At 53.0% G+C, this 22,963-nt stretch overlaps 1 protein-coding gene across 3 annotated transcripts in view; it reads right to left on the bottom strand.

Moving 5' to 3' along the window:
- Window positions 1-17,826: 17,826 nt before the first annotated feature.
- LOC116954195 (NEDD4-like E3 ubiquitin-protein ligase WWP1) overlaps window positions 17,827-22,963 on the bottom strand; it is a 75,232-nt gene continuing 70,095 nt past the window's right edge. For all 3 annotated transcript variants that reach the window (XM_076052145.1, XM_032974707.2, XM_032974708.2), the window contains one exon: window positions 17,827-22,512. In XM_076052145.1, the coding sequence (XP_075908260.1) occupies window positions 22,413-22,512 (100 nt within the window). In that variant the 3' untranslated portion in view covers window positions 17,827-22,412. The remainder of the gene's footprint in view (window positions 22,513-22,963) is intronic.

Genomic DNA, 22,963 nt, shown 5'->3' with positions numbered 1-22,963 from the left:
ATCGCCACTGGGGAGCCAAAGGCGGTCGGGCGTGGTGCTGACCACCCACCCCCTCGTGTGCCGTTCTGGCCTTCATAGGTGCTCGTTAACAATACTTGCCCATACAGTCTGTCAAGGCTATACGGGGGATCTTTGTCCTCGTTTCTCGCGTACAGCACTTGCCCCAACAGTCGGTCAAGGCTATACGTAATAATGATAGAAACGTAGATATATACACACACACGTGTGTTGCTGTTTGCAGAGCCATTTGTTATAATTGTTGATGTTGTTTATTCGGGCAGCTGTTATCACGTGAGTAGCCGTGTCACATTAACAGCTTAGGGCAACGGGCACCGAGAAGATGGATCAGCCACGCTCTCTGTGCTCGCCGTATTTGTCACCAACGAATTGGCAGTGTTGAATTTGGTTACTTGATTGCCTCTCGTCCGTATGTGTGTCTCTCTCTGTCTGTGTTGGCAGCTGGCCACCCACCCCCTTGTATACCGTTCCGGCATTCATAGATGCTCGCGAACAGCACTTGCCCCAAAAGTATGTCAAGGCTATCTGGAGGGGATCTTTATCTAGCTATGTGTGTGGTGTAACTGTGTGTCCAGGCTCCAACCTGCTTAGCTTGCGAGAAATGAATAGATCGGGCACATGCTGTGTGATATGGCCAGAGCCCATCGTCAAAAAGCATACGTATATGTACAATGACGTATCAGCCTTCTCGTTACGACTGCACTGTAAAAAGAAAATAAAACCACCATTATCAAAATCAGCAAAAGCCTCCCGTAAACCACGTTACTTCTGTTGTGGCCACACCCACTTTGACCCTCCCCTCTCATCAATAGATCTGTTTATTATCATCAGCTGAAGCCTCCCGTAAACCACGTGGCTTGTTGTGACCACACCCACTCTGAACCCCTCTCCCTCTCTTATTTATAGAACTCTGTCTATCGAAACCAGCTCAAGCCTCACCGTACATCACGTGGCTTGTATGGTCACCCCCCACGCTGAAACCCTCCCGTCTCCCCGCCCACTGTGAAAACAGACGCCGCCTCTTAGTGCAGCAGCAGCGTGGAGGCTCCTTCCACCTCCCTCTCATCTCTCCATACCCTGCTACTCCCGTTTCTCTGTTCATTTCCCATCCTCTTCCTCTTACTGCCTCCATTCTTTATCTACTCTCTTCCCTCTGCCGTTCCCTGGTCTTTTCCCGTGCGTCACATCCTTGCCTTCTCGACGCACCCGACTCGTTCGCTTGCGTGTGACGTAAAGCGGCACGGCTCGGGTTGAGCAGTGGGGGGGGGGGGGAAGGGGACAACCTGGAGCCTCGGTGTGACTCCGGCACGGCTTGGTTGTCGAGTGGAAAAATAGGTACGTGTCTGTGTCTCTTGTGTAGATGGTGGGGAGCGGTGGCACATTGGGTAGAGTTTGGTTCCTGCTCACCGCCAACACCAGTGACGATTATCTGAACTGCTAGCAGCGGTTTCATCCGCTCTCTTGATGCATTGTTGTCATTGTATTGGCGCCTCTAGTGGTTCGAATAAGCCACGTGCAGCCATTGACGATGTTCAGCCCCCTGTTCAGCGAAGCTGTAATCGACAAGAAACCCCTATCGTGACAAATATAACAGCGCTGGTTAGACAAAAAACCCATATATATGCTTCCCACAAACGCGTACGCTTTCGTACTCACAGATGATGCGACCGAATCAGCACACACAATAAGACAAATCAACTAAAATACGCGATAATAAATTAACTTCTTTCGCACCGTACGTAGCCAACCCCGTCGTGCGCCGTGCCGGCCTTCATAGTTGCTATTCGCTAACAGCACTTGCCCCAACAGTATTTCATACCTGTCAACCCCTTATCAGTGGCTACCTCATTACAGACCAATTCAGACCTTATCGGTCACCCCGTGTCCTAAATCTCAACGTGCATCCTACAAAGTCCTATCACAAGAGAGAGAAACACAAAGAGACAAAAATTACGTTCCAAACAAAAAACTGTTGTATTGATTTTACTGGTAGGAAACGTAGTGGACTGGAAGCCCATCCGGGATTAATTCACAGGAGGCAGACGATTAATAGTGTATGTCTGTGGGTGTCTGTCCACGTGTATCCGGACACCCGGATAAAATGGGAGGGGTGGGGCTGGGTGGAGAGGGGAGGGTGGGGAAGGGCTGGATGGGGAGGGGAGGGGCTGGGGAGAGTGGGGAGTGGATGGTGGGGAGGGGCTGGGTGAGGAGGGTGGGGAGGGGCTGGGTGGGGAGGGTGGGGCTGGTTGGGGAGGGTGGGGCTGGGTGGGGGGTGGGGAGGGTGGGGCTGGGTGGGGGGTGGGAGGGGTGGGAGGGGTGGGGCTGGTTAGGGAGGGGCTGGTCACCCCGTGGTGCCCTTATAAAACTCAATGTTTAACCTACTCACGCCGGCTTGTGCCCGCCCTCACAGTCTGGCATATTTGCGGAATACACCACGCCGCCGTTGACCCTGGCCATTGACCGAGCAACCCAACGTTCCCACCAGCTCCCTCCGCAGGAATGTGTTGATAATTGGTTTCAATGATGCTACTTATCATGCTATACTGTCTGATCTTGCATGCTGATGCTACTGCTTGCTTGATGTGGATGCACGCACATGTTGTAAATGTACAATAATAAACACAGAAAATTATGAAGGGTTAAACAATACACTAGCATTCATGTACTGTACATTCCAATCCTGTTTGTACATGAACACATTGCGTACAGACTTTTATGGTGTGGCTTGTTTGAAAAACCGGATGTGGATGTGTAATTTGTGATCTGTACCAAGAGTGTCTAAATTCCGGATCAAATTTGTCGGCTGCTATGGGGATAGCTACTCTCCAGAGTAAATAAAAAAACATCTGTCCTACGACTTTTTTTATTTGGCCGTATTATTCTTTTTTGCCCATATTGAAACGGATGTATGCCATTTGGGCCTGAAAACTCAATTTCCCTGCACAAGAATATGGGTGCACCGTATGGGTTTACAGGTACGGTATGTTAAGGCTACGTGGGGGATCATTGCCTTCATCTATATATCAAGGAGTCGGTGTGATCGGTTCACATTCCAGGAGTTGAGCCGGATTGCAGGAGAGGGGCGATGGCAACGCCTCGATCCAGCAGTGGACAGACCGAGGCTCGCGATAATGAGAACAAATAGTAGACCCAGCTCTCCGTTTTAATAAATCGAAGGCTCGCCCGTAACTCTTCGCGTATCAGAGCGACGCGAGTTCTGCTCCAAAACAGACTGCTGCGTTGGACGACAGCGGTCGTCGACGAGACTCCTGGAACTCCGTCGGCCATTATTTAACTTAACCACGTGCCCGATCTGCGAATGAAATACAGTAAAACCTTGGATTGCGAGCATAATTCGTTCCGGAAACGTGTTTGTAATCCAAAGCACTCGTATATCAGTTGTGATCACGTGACGCTCGGCAGTACAAAGCGTATGCGTACGTACTACTCGTATTGCAAGACCCTCTCGCTCGTTTATAAAATTAATATTTAAAAATTTTGCTCGTCTTGCAAAACACTCGCAGACCAAGTTACTCGCAATCCAAGGTTTTACTGTATATTGGACCAACTGCGGTGGCGTGTCTCTCTTCAGTCCAAAAAAAAATTGGGAAGAAAAAAAACAAGCTTCTCAATGCACGCACACTTTTGTTTGCACTCAAAAGTATAAAATGAATAATTTTGACCCCGGAATTAATCGAATTTGATGTGCTCAATAAAAGCGTGGCTCGCATCAACAAATGTGAACATGTCGAAAGGAAGCCACTCACTTTTTTATTGAGCACATCAAATTCGATTAATTCCGGGGTCTAAAGAATGTATTTTATACTTTCGAGTGCACTGAAAATCTTGTTGTTGTTGTTGTTTTGTATTACCTAATTGTTATTTAGTGTACTTGTTGCTCTCTCGCGCTAAGGAAGAGTGAAGCCACAGCGGCCGCTCCGGCGCCATGACGAGCGGCGACGTAAGCGCTCTTTTCATTGGTCATAGGCTGGCCAGCAACAGCCGCTCTGATTGGACCAGGCGTTTGCCGGTCGTGGGTGGGCGCGACCATTCGTAATTTCACGAATTGGGGGGGGGCAGGGTAAAATGCACTTTTATTAATTTTTAAAAATGTATTTAAAAACACGAATAGGACCACCATGGGGCCGGACCTGGACCGCTTCTTTTAATTAAATATTTAATTTTCACTCGAGGCGGTGAGTCTGTGGAGAAAGTTTCAGCTCGTTAGGCTTTGTACATCCGAAGATATTAAGCCTCAAAGATTCCAGAGCATATAAACAGACAGCACGGCAAGTGTAATAACAAAAGTGTGTAATAATAATAAAAAAGCATGATTCATGAATTATACGCAAATGAAAAAAAAAACATTTGAATGTGAAAGCCAAATTACATAACAAAACTTCCGTCTAGACAATACAAGTTTTACAAGTCTCTACTGCCAAGAAAACGTTCGACTGAATTTTTTGCATTGACTTCCCCGTCTGGTTAGAGCAAGGTCATAATTGTGTCTGCACGATCTTCTCTCTTTCTCTGCCTGTGTGTCTCGCTCACGGCTGGAATGAATTAGAAGGGATAAAGTGGCAGCCCTGAAAATTGCTGGCTCACGGCACCGCTGACGGGTGGGCGAGGGGGGTATCCTTAGCTGCTCTTAGGGGCCGTCCATAAATGACGTCACGCACCTAGGGGCGGGGGTCAGACATTTGTGACGATGTGTGACGTGGGGAGGGGGGGGGGGGTTGAGAAATGTGACGTCACATCAAAATGGGCAACTTTAAATAAATATAGACAACACGTTCTAACTTAATTAAATAGACTTTTTAATAAATGTTTTCTCTTACAACATCAGAGTGCAGCGCCACATTAAGTACGCACTACAATGACAATCGTTTAAAGCGATTTGAAGCATGTTTTATTTTTTTGGGGGGGAGGGGGGACAGAGCTTTGTGACGTCATATTTGAGGGGGGGGGTCTGACTCTTTGTGACGCCGTGTGACGAGGAGGAGGAGGAGGAGGGGGTGGTCAAAAATCGTCCAAAATCGCGTGAGGTCATTTATGGACGGCCCCTTACACGCGATGACCGGACGCCTCGAAATAGGGGGCCTGCGAGTTCCCACACTTGACCCCACCACCCGCGAGGGCTCTACCGATCGACTCGAACCCTTTTTGGCGAGGCCACCGACGCGGCCGGGTTTGGGCAGAGTACAGCGAGAGTCGGGAACGTTGGCAGCGTGGATTGCACCCCCAAGCATTGTTGCATCCTTCAGGTGGGAGATCGACTTTTTGACTTTTTAAACAACTTTGATTGCCGCCAGCAGCAACAGCACTGCGGGCGATTCCGATATGAAATACACAAAGTCGCCAGCAACACAAATGAAACAAACGCTATGAATCCACGCGCTGTGGCGCGGCAGCGGTAGACCACGAGAAGTAGGATTTAGATTGAAGGGAGCGGTGATTACCAGACACAGAGAGAGAGAACGAACGAGGAGCATGGGGGAAACACAAAATCAGGTGGAGATCAGGGGCAGCGGTAGACCACGAGGATTGAGACTGAAAGGAGCGGTGATTCCTGCCGAGATAGAACGGGGAACCACGGTAGAAAGTAGTTGAAGGTCGTCGTGGGTAAGCGACATCGCAGTGACATCGCTCCTGACGCGCGGATATCTGGCTCGGACCAGCCGAGTGGGAAGACGTGAGTCGTAGATGTGAGTCGTAGACGTGAGTCATAGACGTGAGTCGTAGACGTGGAAGACGTGAGTCGTAGACGTGAGTCGTAGACGGGGAAGACGTGAGTCGTAGACGTGGAAGACGTGAGTCGTAGACGTGAGTCGTAGACGGGGAAGACGTGAGTCGAAGACGTGAGTCGTAGACGTGAGTCGTAGACGTGAGTCGAAGACGTGAGTCGTAGACGTGAGTCGAAGACGTGAGTCATAGACGTGAGTCGTAGACGGGGTAGACGTGAGTCATAGACGTGAGTCGTAGACGTGAGTCGTAGACGGGGAAGACGTGAGTCGAAGACGTGAGTCGTAGACGTGAGTCGTAGACGTGAGTCGAAGACGTGGGTCGTAGACGTGGGTCGTAGACGTGAGTCGTAGACGGGGAAGACGTGAGTCTTAGACGTGAGTCGAAGACGTGAGTCGTAGACGTGGAAGACGTGAGTCGTAGACGTGAGTCGTAGACGTGAGTCGTAGACGGGGAAGACGTGAGTCGTAGACGTGAGTCGTAGACGTGAGTCGAAGACGTGAGTCGAAGACGTGAGTCGTAGACGTGAGTCGTAGACGTGAGTCGAAGACGTGAGTCGTAGACGTGAGTCGTAGACGTGGGTCGTAGACGTGAGTCGTAGACGTGAGTTGTTGCTATGCAGCCGCCATACGATAGCAGGGAGTTTCTAGCGAGCGGACGAAGAGGGATGGACGAATTAATGAAGATCACAATTTTTTTCTATTAAAAATCTAATTGGAAGTTCATGCGCATAAAATGTGATGGTTAAAACACGGATTGTTCTGCTCGATTAAGCGGATTAATTCGCCCCATGACTGTCCATGTCGCCTCCGCCCTGCGAACGAGAGACGCGCGCGCACGTGGAGCCCGGCATGCCGGGCCCCACGACTCATCAGAGACTCCTGTTCACCGGTAGGACCCCCGGGCGGTGTCTGGGCCGACGTTTCGCTCCACGTTGAGGGCGCCTTCTTTAGGGAAGAGGGAAGCCCGCCCGGCCGCGTTGACTCCTGTACACTGCCTTTTCTCGAACGAAGCTCGCAAATAACACGTGGGTCGGTGGGGGGGGGGGCGCAAAACGTCGGACGTCGCGCCGAAGCGACACTCGGTACAACTGCGGCACAGCTCCCTCCCCCCCCACATCGTCGAAACATCGAGGCAGGGACATTTAGAGGGAGCGGGTGGGTGGTGAGGGTCACGGCAACACTGAAAACGAATTTCTTTCGAGTTGATGTTCTTGTGTTTCGTTTGTTGTACTTACCCCCCCCGCTACCGCCACACCTCCGATGAGCGCGGTTGGCTACGTACGGTGGGAAAGAAGTTCAGCGTGCATACATTGTTGTTGTTGTTATCTACATGTGAACTGCTCTTAGTCATACATGCATGCGTACAGTGAGCAGTGGGCCACCTTGTTAACGGTTTTGTGTGCGAGTGTGTAGCTTCGGTCATTGATCGTCGTCGTCATCATCGGCCACGATCGATCCACTGCTGGATGAAGGCCTACCGCAATCCATCACGATCTCTCGCGAGCCTGCGCCGTAGTAGTAGTAGCAGTAATAATAATCCACCTCTAGCGCGTTGTTCAACAAAAACAACAACACGGGAGCGGCCGGGAAAGTGCATCTGTAAGACGGTCTCGACCCACACGACAAAAACATCGGCAGCAAACCCAACCCTTGTGTGGCTGGAGGCTGGAAGCTGAACGTGGGAGAGAGCAGAGACTGTGGCGAGCCTGCGACACAAGCCACCTCCGTCTTCTGGAAAGAAGTCTTTGGCTGGGAAACGATTGGGGAGGAGGGGGGAGGGAGTGGCAGGTTTCATCTCGCGCATGCCTGAACTCTTTGGCAGTGAAGCGAGGCTCATCGGCAAAAAGAACCGGCAAAGATTTCCCTCTTTCACACACACACACAAAGGTCCCATCTCCTCCCCTATAGCCTTCACATACTATTGGGGCAAGTGCTGTGTGCGAACATACACACATACAAAGGTCCCATCTCCTCCCCTATAGCCTTCACAGACTATTGGGACAAGTGCTGTAGGTAAACACACACACACAAAGGTCCCATCTCCTCCCCTATAGCCTTCACATACTATTGGGACAAGTGCTGTGGGCGAACACACACACACAAAGATAAAGGTGCCCCCCGCCCCCATTGCCTGAACACCCATGGGGCAAACAAAGAGATTGACAAAGGTTCCCCACCCCTATAGCCTTGACTGACTTTTGGGGCAAGTGCTGCTAGCGAGCATCGATCGATGAAGGCCGGCACTGCACACGAACGTGTGGGCGGCCAGCACCGAACCCTGCCGCCTTTGTATCCCCAGTGCCGATATCGTTTACACACCGCACCAGGTAACACATTTTAAGGGCGCGCGCGGGCGCACGCACACGCGCGCGGGCACGCGGAGCCACCCACCGCCAAACCACTTTCACCCCCATGCGCCCGGAAGGCGTTTACAAGCCTCTGGGAACACGTGGATGCATGGCCACCTGCATGTGTGTGTGGTGGGGTAAACGAGTTTGTGTGTGGTGGGGTAGGCGAGTTTGTGTGTTGGGGTAGGCGAGTTTGTGTGTTGGGGTAGGCGAGTTTGTGTGTGGTGGGGTAGGCGAGTTTGTGTGTGGTGGGGAAGGCGAGTTTGTGTGTGGTGGGGACAACGAGTTTGTGTGTGGTGGGGTAAGCGAGTTTGTGTGTGGTGGGGTAGGCGAGTTTGTGTGTGGTGGGGTAAGCGAGTTTGTGTGTGGTGGGGTAAGCGAGTTTGTGTGTGGTGGGGTAGGCGAGTTTGTGTGTGGTGGGGTAAGCGAGTTTGTGTGTGGTGGGGTAGACGAGTTTGTGTGTGGTGGGGTAAGCGAGTTTGTGTGTGGTGGGGTGAGCGAGTTTGTGTGTGGTGGGGTAAGCGAGTTTGTGTGTGGTGGGGTAGGCGAGTTTGTGTGTGGTGGGGTAAGCGAGTTTGTGCGTGGCGTAGCGGTGGTGGCAGTGAGCCTTGGGCTGCGGAGAGCAGACGACGACTCGTGACGGCAAGTCGGGGCGCAGCAAGCCTCCTTTATTTAACAGGCTGCTACCGATGTTAACTACCTCGCCTGATATACAGGAGGTCGTGGTTTCGATCCCGAACCTGACGAGGTCTGTTGTACATTTGGAGTTTGCGTGTCTCTCCCTCTTCCCCCCCACCCCACGTGGTCGCGTGGATTTTTGTTCTCCGGGTCCTCCGGTTTTCCCCTCCGCATTTAAAGTCAACGCAACGTGCGTTTCGAGAAATGCGGCTGCTAAAAACGTCCGCGCGATGATAAACCAAGCGGCCGCCCATAAATGACGTCACGCACCTGGGGGGGGGGGTTGAGAAATGTGACGTCACATCAAAATGCGCAACTTTAAATAAATATAGACAACACGTTCTAACTTAATAAAATAGACTTTTTAATAAATGTTTTCTCCTACAATATCAGAGTGCGGCGCCACATTAATAAATACGCACTACAATGACAATAGTTTAAAGCGATTTGAAGCATGTTTTATTTTGGAGGGGGGGGCAGAGCTTTGTGACGTCATATTTGAGGGGGGTCTGACTTTTTGTGACTCCGTGTGACGACGGGGGGGGGGGGTCAAAAATCGTCCAAAATCGCGTGACGTCATTTATGGACGGCCCCCAACTGCGTTGAGCCTATCGTTCGTGGCAGTCAGGTCGCTTCTGAAAGAGAGCCATATAGCTTCAGTGGGGGGGGGGCTCACCTGGTAAAAATGAAAAATGTATAGTTTTAGTTTAAAGAGCTCCTTTGGAGAGCCATGCAACATCCACTGCCCAAGCGTTTTTGTGGGTTTTTTTATTTACCAGCTAAATCCCTCAAAGTTCTATATCAAAGGCCACCTGGCCACAGACACGTGACGATGATGGCTCATCGTCACGTGTCTGATATCATCACCGGCACCAATACAAACACCAGCTACTAGGTGGCGGTGAGGTCATCACGGCGCCTGTGCCAGGCTAGGTGCACTTTGAGGCCACGTGAAGTGTCGAAGCCTCGTTGACAGGAGGTCTCGGGACAAACCCACAGCAGGTGCCATGGGTCGGCTGACTGAGATGACCGGTTGATCCACCAGCTGTACCCCCTACTGTGCCAACTCGCGGTATTTTATCCGCACTGCGCTCCGCTCGTTGTTGTGAGCGTCGCTCCTCTGCCCTCCGCTTGTTGATGGAGGGCGACTGCCTCCAACTGCCCAGTAGCAGCAGCAGCAGCGTCCTTCACGAGCCTCATCCTCCACAGAAGGATCATTCATCATCGTCACCACCACCAACAACAACAACCACGTGCGGATTTCGAGTTGCAGCCAAGCCATCTCAAGGCGGGTGTCGATGCTAAATGTGGAGGCCGGCAAAACCGGAGGTGGCTTCGGAGAACAACCCACGTGACAGGCTCGGCGATTAACACCGATTGCCTCACGTGCAAGTCTGTGTACACAACACGTGTACACACACACAGAACACGTGTACACACACAACACGTGTGCACACACGCACACACAACACGTGTACACACAGAACACGTGTACACGCACACACCACGTGTACTCACATGTGAACACGCACACACCACGTGTGCAGACACGCTCACACAACACGTGTATACACACGTACTCACCACGTGTACAGCCACGCACACTCGGATCTCAATCATAATTTGAATCGGCTCTATGGACGCAGACGGCGTTAATTGCTTAGCGCGTCACGTGGGCCGTGTTTAACAATCATCGGGCGCGTGCAGCGTGGAACGACGTGCTGGAGTTTGGGAATCCCGCAGGACAGGAGGTGGCAGGTGGGGTGATCGGAAAAGCAAAACAACAAGCAGAACTATTTTCTTCCAATTCGGTACAAGAAAAGTAAACCCCCAAGCATTGCGCGAGCCGCAATGCTTTGCGGTAGTTGACGAATGAACGTCCAAGCCACCGCTGTTTTGTTGTCAAGGCTGTAGCCATGGAGTCAACATTGGGGGGGACCAAATCTTCCAGGGTGTCTGGGGGTCCCAACCCAGAAAAATATCTACATTTGAAAACTCATTTCCTGCCTAAAATATCTGTAGTGTGGGTGTGTGTGTGTGGGGGTGGGTGGCCATTCCTTTTATGGCTACGGTCGCGGAAAATAACGGGGGGGCGAGGAAGGGGGGGGCGAGGAAGGGGGGGAGGGCGAGGAAGGGGGGGCGAGGAAGGGGGGGGCGAGGAAGGGGGGGGCGAGGAAGGGGGGGGGGCGAGGAAGGGGGGGGGGCGAGGAAGGGGGGGGCGAGGTAGGGGGGGGCGAGGAAAGGGGGGGGGTCGATAAAATATTAACCGCTTCATAGAGAAGTTAACAGTGGTGGTCTTATGGAGAGGCTCGCCCTCCCCATAGGAATGTGGAATTTCCACCACCGTCTCCGGGAGATGGGCACCTTTTCCTGGATGCTCATTTGAGCAGGAACTCGCACGCACACATAAATGAACCTCAAGGCGGGAACCCCCAGGGGTACCTTAGTAGCCCGGCTCTCGCACAATGTCCGTGATGCAGTCATGTTTAGTCCGTCGATGGTCGGCGATTCGGCAATCGACTCGTCTCGACGAGCTGTAGTACACGATGCAACTATTCAAAGTTGATTTTTTTCGATAACGGATTTTGTTATGTTGATGTTTGGCGTTTCGACATCGCGGAGTGTGGCACTGACTTCGGATTGATGTACCCCAGTCACGGAGTTAAGTACACCCCTGGGAAAAAAAGTGTCCCAGAAATAAAATATTTAATTGCCTCCGACATTTAGTATTATTTGGTACCCCGGGGGTATCGCCATAAGGATCATTTATCGATAATTTTGCGCCAAACATTGCAAAGTCAAACGCTCATTATTATTATTAAATTACTATTCAATCGTACACGGGTTGAATCGATTGTGTGAACGAGTGACGAGCCTCCCCCAGGGGACAGCAACCCCCGATTTCCAAACTGCACACGGACGGATGACGAGCAGCAAGCAGCAGCACTACTCAAAATAATTAGTATTATTATACTAATTAGTATTATTATAAATGATGTAACGACTTATCGAAGAGTCGATTCTCACGGACAAAATAAAACGCGTACAATCGTACCCGCGTAAAGCAATTCATTTAAACTCACACGAGGTTATTTTTTTTAATAATAAACACGTGAATCGCACGGTTGGCTACGTGCGGTGCGAAAGAAGTTCGACATTGATTTCTGTTACACTTCGTTTACCCATGAAAGCCTCGTCGAGTCTTTGCCGGCCAATGCGCTTCGCGATATAAAAATACCAATTGCCGGCAAATTCATCATGAATATCATGATTATCGTCGTGATTATAATCATCGCGATTATTTTCACTCCGTGACGCTCACGGACGATGATCCTCCCCCTCTTCTGCTCCTCGTATGCCGTCACGTGATTCGTTTTCATCGGTCACAAAGACAAAGATCCCTCGTGTAGCCTCAACAGACCGTTGGGGCAAGTGCTGTTTGCGAGAACCTTTTGAAGGCTGGCAGGGCACACGAAGTTGGTTGAGTGGCCAGCACCGCTCCCGGCCGCCTTTGTCTCCCCAGTGGCGATGCTTGTCACACCACACCGGGTACTCCATTGAGGCTGAGCCGACCTTAGGGGGAGGCCCAGGACTGGTTCAGATAATCGTCATTGGCGGTGGCCCGTGAGCGGGAATCGAACTCAGGTCGCTGGGTAGTGCAGCGCGCAAACCGCTACACTACCGTTCCCCACCAGCACCACCACCCGAGTGTGTTTTTTTTGTACTGACCGACGTCACAATGAACGCGTCATTAGCCCCGCCCCACCCCGCCCCCATGGCCCTGCTTGGCACCGAGGCCGTCGTTTTAAAGAGTCAGCCGCGTGGTTGCACCGCGGGTTTGTTGACGTCAAGCCGTTGGGCTTTGACAGCCTCGGCGCGGGGGGGGGCCCTGGGCACACGCCGACGAATCGAATCGTCGCCGACACTTTTATTCTTTTAGGGGAAACTGATTTGACCGTCGCGAGCCGGGTGGCGAATGCACGACGCGTTGCGCGATGACGGGAGCCACGATGACCCTGCGGCTCCCCTTCGCGCGCTGACGAATCGTTACGATGCGGGCTCTTTACCGAATATAACAGGTCCCTGCAGGGTGGGCTGGTAGGACAAGTCTCTGCGCTGTCTATTGCTGATTTTACACCCAACAGCACGAGATTTCACTTCGTTAAAGTATTGAAAGGGGACGGACGGACGGACGCATTAATCTATTGCAGGCTGGTACATTCAGTTTACAACTTCGTTCCTACCAGTATTAATCTTGCTCTCTCTATTTATCTGTTAGTTGTGTTGGGGGGGGGGGGGTGGGAGGTGCCCTGGAAATAATTGATAACCCCCATCGTGTAACTGCCCCCCAAAGCAAGGGCGGGGGGAGGGGGGGCTTTTGTTTTGAGTCGGCGGATTGAGTGGCTGGGCAAAAAACGAAATTAAGAATGAAGTTCGCTTTGCAACCACCATGTGGGAGAGGATAGCCCGACACAAACCATCAAAAGTGGATTGAAAAGTGTTCCAATGAAGCCAGACATGGGTTATCTTTAAATATATATATACACACGACGAAGATCCCCGCCTCGTACAGCCTCGTGCTATTAGCGAATAGCAACACCCTCCGCCCGACCGCCTTTGTCTCCCCCGGCGGCGATGTTTACTCGTCATTTGAGGCCCGCGATCGAACGAAGCGGAGTACGGAGGCCCCGGGTGTACCGGTTTGCAGATCATCGTCACCGCTGTCGATGGGTTCGCGAGCCGGGAATCGAACTCGGGTCCGTCCGGGCTCGCAGCGCAGTGCGTGAACGCACGGCGTGGGCGATCGATGCGTTCTCCGCATGAGCGGTCGTTCGTTATCGTCCGCCTCATTTGCTCCGAACACGCCAACAGGATGCATGAGAATTTACAGCGATTAGCGTACTCCGAAGAAAGAAAGAAAGAATCATCAAGTTTCACGCAAAGAATATATTTTCATCGAGACCCGGTTGCAATTAAACCGGGTCCTCAAGTGCAGCGAGTTGATGATGATGATGGTCTGAGCCCGGCCACCAACGACTCAGAGACCCATAGACTTATTACACAAGAGACTCACAGACTCGCACAGAGATCCACAGTCTCACACGGGAGTTATGATTTCAACTGGTGTGCTGACGTGTAGCGAGTCGATTTGTGGTCTCACTCAGCCCGGCCACCAATGGCACAGAGACCCATAAACTTGCTACACGAGAGACCCACAGACTCGCATAGCGAACAAGATATTTCACACAGAGGTTGTGGTTTCAATTGGTGTGGCTCAAGTGTAGCGAGTTGATTGGTGTTCTCAGCCCGGCCACCAAATAAACTGCACACAAACAAAACTGTATTTGTTTTTACATTATGAGACCTCCTTTGCCAGAAACAAGATATAGGAATAGGTTTTACCCTTTTAACTGGCACAAAAACTGACACCTTTATTCAAGGCATCATGTTTGCAAAAAACCACAACACAAGCAGTCAGAATGCAAACAAAAAAGACAACTCTGATAATAATATGCACTGTCCTTGAATTTGATTGGTCCACACCCGAGACAGCTTTTCTTAGAGCCTAGTCTCCATTGGTGTTGGACCAGAAGACGCCAAAAGGCGTACAACTCAAAAACAGCGCACTATCAGAGTATTGAGGGCTCGGGGTGAGCATTTACATTAGGAGGTCTCATAATGTAAATGCTCACCCCGAGCCCTCAATACTCTGATAGTGCGCTGTTTTTGAGTTGTACGCCTTTTGGCGTCTTCTGGTCCAACACCAATGGAGACTAGGCTCTAAGAAAAGCTGTCTCGGGTGTGGACCAATCAAATTCAAGGACAGTGCATATTATCAGAGTTGTCTTTTTTGTTTGCATTCTGACTGCTTGTGTTGTGGTTTTTGCAAACATGATGCCTTGAATAAAGGTGTTAGTTTTTGTGCCAGTTAAAAGGGTAAAACCTATTCCTGTATTTGTTTTCTCAACCCCCCCACCCCCGCCCCACTTCAATTGGCTACGTTCTAGCACCGAGTATTAATAATATATTTATATATATTTTTACGTGTAACGCGCCGCACAGCATTCGCTCGCTCTCGTACAGAGGCCGCCTCATCGTAGGGGAAGAGGATGATGAGGAGGGCAGCAGCAGCCACGGCATCGGCCACGCGGTGGCGAGGGAGCCGGTGGCAAAACAAAAAAAAACCTCTCCCATGCCAAGCTCTGCGGTCCTCTATTAATGTGCGTATTGTATATTACACGTGGGCAGCACCCGAAGAAATGCCACGTGTGTCAGTGAGGTGTGTGGGGGGGTGGGGCAAGACTCCGTCTCATCTTGTCGAGATGTATATAGAAGCGCCTTGTTCCGAGGCGTTTCGCAGCGATTCTAAAATTGTACATGCACGATCGTAGTGGGGTTGAGATAATAGAGCAGTGGGGTTGTTATTAAAAGTGGTGGTGGTGTAGTTGTGGGGACAGAAGAGGCGGGAGTGGTTAAGGAGGGATTGGGGAAAGTGATACGGGGTTAGAATAATGATATGGGTGGTGATAGGGATTAGGGTAGTGATAGGGATTAGGGTAGTGACGGGGATTAGGGTAGTGACGGGGATTAGGGTAGTGACGGGGATTAGGGTAGTGACGGGGATTAGGGTAGTGACGGGGATTAGGGTAGTGACGGGGATTAGGGTAGTGACGGGGATTAGGGTAGTGACAGGGATTAGGGTAGTGACAGGGATTAGGGTAGTGACAGGGATTAGGGTAGTGACAGGGATTTGAGTAGTGATAGGGATTAGGGTAGTGATAGGGATTAGGGTAGTGATAGGGATTTGGGTAGTGATAGGGATTAGGGTAGTGATAGGGATTAGGGTAGTGATAGGGATTTGGGTAGTGATAGGGATTTGGGTAGTGATAGGGAGTTGGGTAGTGATAGGGATTAGGGTAGTGATTAGGGTAGTGATAGGGATTAGGGTAGTGACAGGGATTAGGGTAGTGATAGGGATTAGGGTAGTGACAGGGATTAGGGTAGTGACAGGGATTAGGGTAGTGATAGGGATTAGGGTGGTGATAGGGATTAGGGTAGTGACAGGTATTAGGGTAGTGACAGGGATTAGGGTAGTGATAGGGATTAGGGTAGTGATAGGGATTAGGGTAGTGATAGGGACTAGGGTAGTGATAGGGGTTAGGGTAGTGATAGGGATTAGGGTAGTGATAGGGGTTAGGGTAGTGACAGGGGTTAGGGTAGTGACAGGGATTAGGGTAGTGACAGGGATTAGGGTAGTGATAGGGGTTAGGGTAGTGATAGGGATTAGGGTAGTGATAGGGATTGGGTAGTGATAGGGATTAGGGTAGTGATAGGGATTAGGGTGGTGATAGGGATTAGGGTGGTGATAGGGATTAGGGTGGTGATAGGGATTAGGGTGGTGATAGGGATTAGGGTGGTGATAGGGATTAGGGTAGTGATAGGGGTTAGGGTAGTGATAGGGGTTAGGGTAGTGATAGGGATTTGGGTAGTGATAGGGGTTAGGGTAGTGATAGGGATTTGGGTAGTGATAGGGATTTGGGTAGTGATAGGGATTAGGGTAGTGATAGGGATTAGGGTAGTGATAGGGATTTGGGTAGTGATAGGGATTAGGGTGGTGATAGGGATTAGGGTAGTGATAGGGATTAGGGTAGTGATAGGGATTGGGTAGTGATAGGGATTAGGGTAGTGATAGGGACTAGGGTAGTGATAGGGATTAGGGTAGTGATTGGGGTAGGCCCGGTGTCGTAGCTGGGGTGATGGAGCAAAAAGCAGCAGGAGCAGGATGGGCGAGAGAAAAGAGATGGAGCAGTTGCAGTCCACATTTGCTCGACCGCTTCCTCCTGCTGAGCAAGGGGAAAGCACTCCCCCGGGCGCCCGCACGGAGTTTTGCCAACACGTGGGCCACCCTGGCAAATACCGCGGTGTGCTTGACCAGAAGTACATGCGCACCGTCTGACCCGCAGTGCACGCGACAGACCCCGGGATGTTTTTCGAGAGCTGGCCACGTGCGCTGGCATCACGGTCCAAATTGTGCCAAATGACGCCGCAATTTTACTTGAATCGTCCTTCCTTTGTGTGCCGATCCAGCAGAGTCCTGCTCCTGCTGCTCCTGCTGCTGCTGCTGCTACTACACTGAGGTTTTTATTGAGAGACGTTCACAGACAATTTACGACGGGTTGTTTTATACGTGTGGCGGCAGGAAATTAGGAGCATTGCTGAGAAAACCCGCAAGGCGCGCGCTAGGGGGCAACTACTCTTATACCCCCCCCCCGAGAGACGGAGAACAGATGGCGTGCGACGAGTCCACACTTGCTGCACCGCCTTCTCCCGGCGAGCCAGGGTGCGTGGTCGGCCTCGTCGACGCCCACGGGAAAGGGAGTTTCGCGGCCCATCTCCGCGTGGCGATCCACCAACCCCCCATCGCCGCCTCCCCGGCGCCGGGCTACAGGAAGCCACGTGCAGCGGCCAGCCCGGCGCGGTAAAACCACGGAGCGGCCCTTTGCACCGTCGACTACGAAATGCCCCGACTGGGCTCATCCGTGACAGGTAGAGTGCGCGCTCGTGATAGCCTTTGCGGACCTCGCCCAGGGTTATGTGCGGTAAAGTCTGCGCGTGGTAAGCTTAACCGCGCGTCGTCGTCGTCCACTTGATGCGCGTCGCAGCTCCCTCGGCAGGCGGGAGGGGAAGGGTCCGGCCGGGGGCAGGAGGAGTGATCGCAGGCCAGCAGCGGAGCTGACGACGCACCGACCCCAACCGCGCGAGCGCGCGCAGAGCAAGCGGCTCGTGATCGGAAGGTTGCGAGTTCGCATCCTGGTTGGGGGGGGGGGGGGGGAGTCGACTCGGCCCATCATCACATCGCTCCGGAGGAGGGTCGATAAAATACGTATCATTTTTGTGGGCGGCGGAGAGGAGGGGGGGTGGGGGGGGGGGAGTCAACAGCGGTTGTGGGATGGGAGACTTTGCACCCACCACGATAGGAACGTGGAATTATTTCCACCCACTGGCTCGGAGCAGTAAAGAGGAGATGAGCAGGAAAATCACTTTTAGACGGGTTTTTTTTTGTCACATATATGCAAATTATGGTAATATTACACTTTGGTTCATAGAGCGAACAAGACTGTACAAAGGAGTCAAACAATAGAAGGCGACGCAAACGAGACGGTGGAAAGGAGAGAAAAAGGAGTGGAATTTTCGCAGACGTTTGAGTTTACCACAATTCCTCAATTCGCCGGTGGGACGTGGTGGAGGGGAGGGGGGGGGGGGCGAGGGGAAAATCACGACATCCTTGCAGTTCCCGAACGTGCCATGATCATCATCATCATCATTCACGCGAATGCGAGGACGTCTCGTTCGCATCCACGAGCGACGTCGCATCGATGTGCGTGCACGCGACGTCACGTTCGCGGGTGTGACATCACAATCACAAACGACGTCACACCAACATTCCTGAAAGCGACGTCACGTACACACGCCAACGTCACATCGACATTCACGGACGCGACGTCACGTCCGCGGACGCTCGCCAACGGCGCGGGGTCGCCATTCGCGAGTGCGATTTTGATCGCTTTAAGCGTTCGCGCGACGGCCGCGTCCCCCCAACGTCGCAGTCGGCGTTGCACGACTGCGACGTCGCAATCGCGAACAGCGACGCCGCGGACATGGGCGGCGCGTTCGCAGAGGGACGTCCCCGCCGACGTCGGATCGTCGGGCCGTTGGCAGCGCCGCTGCCGCCGCCCCGGCCGAGTTGACCCAGGTGGCCGCTCGCGAGTGGGCCGCACATTCCCCTGACCCGAGACTCTCTCCTCTCGCGAGTTCCGCCGGACGCGAAGCCACGTTTTTAGTGAGGGCGAGCATGCGGTCTGCTCTGCGTGTGACCCTCGCCTTTGGTCGGGAAAGCCTCGTTTAGAGCCTCGGGGATTTAAGAAAACAAACGACCAATATCGCAGGAGAGTCCTGCTGCTACATTTATTTGGGGTTGGGGTTGCGGGGGGGGGGGGTGTGCGTGCTTGACAACATCCACGTTAGAAGCGTTCTAAATACTGCGACCAAGTCCTCTCTGAAACTATAAACTATTTTGTTTTATGTTACCAGGTAAGGCCCACCGAGCCGTATAGCTTTTTTTTTTCAGAAGCGACCTGGCCGCCGCAATTGATGGCTCAACGAAGCGGCTTATCATCACGTGGAAATGTTTAGCAGCCAAATACTCCGAACGCACGTCGATTCCAAATGTGGATGGGGAAAAAAAAAACTGTAGGACATGGGAGAAAAATCCAAGCGACCACAGAGAGAGAGGAGACACGCAGACTCCAAGTATACAGGTGTCAGGGACGGGATCGAGCCCACAACCTCCTGCATAGGTACGTATGTATGTTGAACTTCTTTTGCGCCGTACGTTGCCAACCGTGCTAAATCGAAGGTGCGGGGGAGTTAACATCTCGCCACCGGTGGCCGGTTGGATCTGGTCACCTATCTCTCTTCTCCGTGGTTGGCCCTGCCCACCTGCTTGGTCATATCTGCTAGGTTCCATCTGGTAGCTTTAGGACTCTCTGCTCTACGGTTGACACTGGCCACCAGGCCCTCCTGCCCTCAGCACACCTGACGGATGTTGGTCACGTGCATCTCTTAGCACCGGATCCTCTCTGTCGGATGGAGGGGGGGCGAGGAGGGCACGGACCGGCGGTCTGGCTGCGTCAGACTTGGCAGCTGCTGTTGTCGAAAGCTAAGGAACAACGGGAAGGGATCCCAACGCGGGGTGACGACGGTGGTGACAATTGTAACCACCCCTTGCGGGGTGTGGGGGTAGCGGAGGGTGCACGCAGCTCCTCTGCACCGTCCGTCAGGGATCTCGAGAGCGGTCCACGCGTCCGAACATTTCCAGAGTTGGGAGGGGGTGGGACAGCGGGGGTGAGGGGGGGGGGCCGAGCCGGCGGCCTCGACCCGGGCCACCGCCGGCGGCGTGCTCGTCGGCGTGAGCCTCTCCCTCCTCGCCCCGGCTCCGAGATGAAACGACGAAACGCGACGTCGCCTGGGGAACGTTCGGGAGGGGAGTCACGCTCGGCGGCCCCGCGGCGCGCCGTATAATTATTTATATATGTATAAATATAGTACAATTCCAGTGAGATCAAATGTTTAAAAACGAGCAAATTTTTACAGGGCGTGGCGATGAAAGCGTGGTACGACGACAACGATGGACTTTCCCCGTGGTTTCAACGTTGGTTGTTGTTGTTGTTGTTATTTCTACGTTCATCTCGCCAAAGCTGGCTTCATTTGAAATGGATTCCCAGGTTGTAAGGGAGAACCTGGCTGTTCGGTGATTGCTGTGCGACGTATAACGGTGGCGGGGAGGGAGGGAGGGGGGGCGAGGGTACTAATGGATGCCCAAGTTACAAGATGCTCGTTACGATCATGAATCCAGGAAGATGCAAACATATTGTCTTACTTGTCCTCTACGTATGCTGCGCTAATTTGTTTTTACTTTTGTTTACATCAGACGCTCGCGAAAACCAAACCAAAATCGGATTCTGCGAACAGTCATTTAAAAAAGAACAAGAGAGCGAAAGCCAAGATAAACGTTTCAGATTTCCTGCCCGACTGCTATACATATATAAGTTAGTCTCCGCTGCGTTTAGCTAACCCACTATCGGCACGGAGGAGGCCAAATCGATTGTAGCCAAAAAGTAGAATAAACCACACGGGGGGTGGTGGTGGGGGGGGGGGTAGAGGGGGGGGGGGAGAAAATAAAAATAAAACCTCCAGCAACGGAGCGATTTGAGGCGCAGCGGAACGGTCATCGTAAGCGATCTCGCTTTCGATTCGCGGCGAGCGGGGGGGGGGAGAGCGGTGTGCGGTCAGCGATGACCTGGCCTGGACAGCCGCCACCTAGGATATGAAACCGCACGACGCGACGCGACGTGACGGGCGACGCACGGTGCCCATCGTGAGGCGGGCGTCTCGCGGCCCTGGCGCGGAGAACTCTGCAGATGGTATGACGCCGTGACGGAGTTGTGTAGAGTGATGGGGGTATGACGCCGTGACGGAGTTTTGTAGAGTGATGGGGGTATGACGCCGTGACGGAGTTGTGTAGAGTGATGGGGGTATGACGCCATGACGGAGTTGTGTAGAGTGATGGGGGTATGACGCCGTGACGGAGTTGTGTAGAGTGATGGGGGTATGACGCCGTGACGGAGTTGTGTAGAGTGATGGGGGTATGACGCCGTGACGGGGTTGTGTTGAGTGATGGGGGTATGACGCCGTGACGAGGTTGCGTAGAGTGATAGGGGTATGACGCTGTGACGAGGTTGCGTAGAGTGATAAGGGTATGACGCCGTGATGGGGTTGTGTCGAGTGATTGGGGTATGATCCCGTGATGGAGTTGTGTAGAGTGATGGGGGTATGACGCCGTGACGGGGTGGTACACAGCGATAGCGCTATGACCCCGTGACGTATTTCATAAGCCTCCAGCCCGACCTTGGCGTGCGCTACAAGCCAGCGAGGCTGCGGCAATCTACGATCGGGCACCCGTGATTACATCGCCATCGTTCCCCATCCCCGCCGCGCCTCCCTTGAGCCCTGCCTTGCTGCTGGGTTCCACGGTTTATTTCCTCGACACGAGCGAGACGTATCCCCGGGTTAGAGACCACGTCCCGTGCGAATTAGCTCCTGCTCCGGACGCACCTCAACAGGTGAAATCTTTTCACGCACCTGGCACGCATCCCCCCCCCCCCCCCACCCCCCGTACTGTCTCTCGCGCTGCGGCCGTGGCCTCCTGCCAGTCGTGTTGCTCCCCACTCTGCTCGACCGGCGTTTAAAAAAAAAAGATTAAATGATAAATCGGGCCCTGACTTTAACTTGCAATGAAGCCTCTCCTGTCTCCATTTCAAGCGGTGGCGGTGGCGACGACGACAGCAGCGGCGGCGGCGGCGATGGTGGTCGTGATGGCGGTGGTGATGGTAGTGATGACGACACTGGTGGTGATGGTAGTGATGTCGACACTGGTTGTGATGGTAGTGATGACGACACTGGTTGTGATGGTAGTGATGACGACACTGGTTGTGATGGTAGTGATGACGACACTGGTTGTGATGGTAGTGATGACGACACTGGTGGTGATGGTAGTGATGACGACACTGGTGGTGATGGTAGTGATGACGACACTGGTTGTGATGGTAGTGATGACGACACTGGTTGTGATGGTAGTGATGACGACACTGGTTGTGATGGTAGTGACAGGAGAAGTGTCGGCAGTGGTCGTGTCGGCAGTGGCGGTGGTGCTGATGATTGAGGTGGTGGGTAGGGATGGTGGCGGCTAAGGTGATGAAGGTGGTGGCAGTGCTACTGTTGTCCTCGTCGTCGCGATGCCCCCGAGCCTGGGCCTTGCGACGGCCTCTCCCCGCCCCCACGCCCTCCCGCGCAGCGAGCAGACGGAGAAACGTCGCGACGCTCCGTCGGCTACTGCCCCCCCCACGTGCCCGTTCACAGCCGGCACGGGCAAGACGGGACAGGACGAGCGGGTTGTGGTCGCCCGCTTGGGTCGGCCGCTCACGGATCAGAGCAGGCCCCACGGCGCAATGGTGGTGGGCGCCACGGGCTGTGGCGGGCCAGTCTGCGTGCGTGAGCGGTCGGGTCATTCCTGCCCGAAGCCCTCCGTCTCCTCGATGGCGTAGAGCAGCTTCTCCTTGAGCTGCTCGAAGCTTTTGTACGGCGGGAGGTCCAGGCGGTTGAAGCTGTGCGCATGAGAGCGTGGGGGGGGGGGGGAAGGGAAAAATCAAAGACAGACACGGCAAGCCCTCGCCTAACGCGTTACAACGCGGTTTCTGAGTGGTTGCCGGTGGACTACTTTCTTGAGCTGCGCGCTATCCAGGCGGTGTAGGAATTCTGGGTGGTACGCACGGAACGATGCGGCATGCGGCGGCGCACCCTCATCTCAGTTCGTATCCCGCCATCATCTCGCTGCGTGCGTGTACGACGCATCTTGCCAAACTTCACCGTTACGTTACGTCTTACGGGGCAATTGCTTTCGCTTGACGCTTTTAATCAGGAACGTTTCGACCGCGTGAAACGAGGATCTACTGTAGAGTTAATCATTCATCGCTGTGTATAGGTTTTTGTGGATTAATTTCTCCTGCATCTAAGTGGAAGCTGCTCAGTGACCGGCCTCCCCTGCAAACGTGTCTG

This window comes from Petromyzon marinus, chromosome 54 (assembly GCF_048934315.1).
Source record: "Petromyzon marinus isolate PM22_M1 ecotype Great Lakes invasive population chromosome 54, UKy_Petmar_22M1.pri1.0, whole genome shotgun sequence".
In the NCBI taxonomy this organism is placed as follows: Eukaryota; Metazoa; Chordata; class Hyperoartia; order Petromyzontiformes; family Petromyzontidae; genus Petromyzon; species Petromyzon marinus.
Note: the sequence above shows the minus strand (reverse complement) of the source record. Positions and strands in the feature narration are given on the sequence as shown.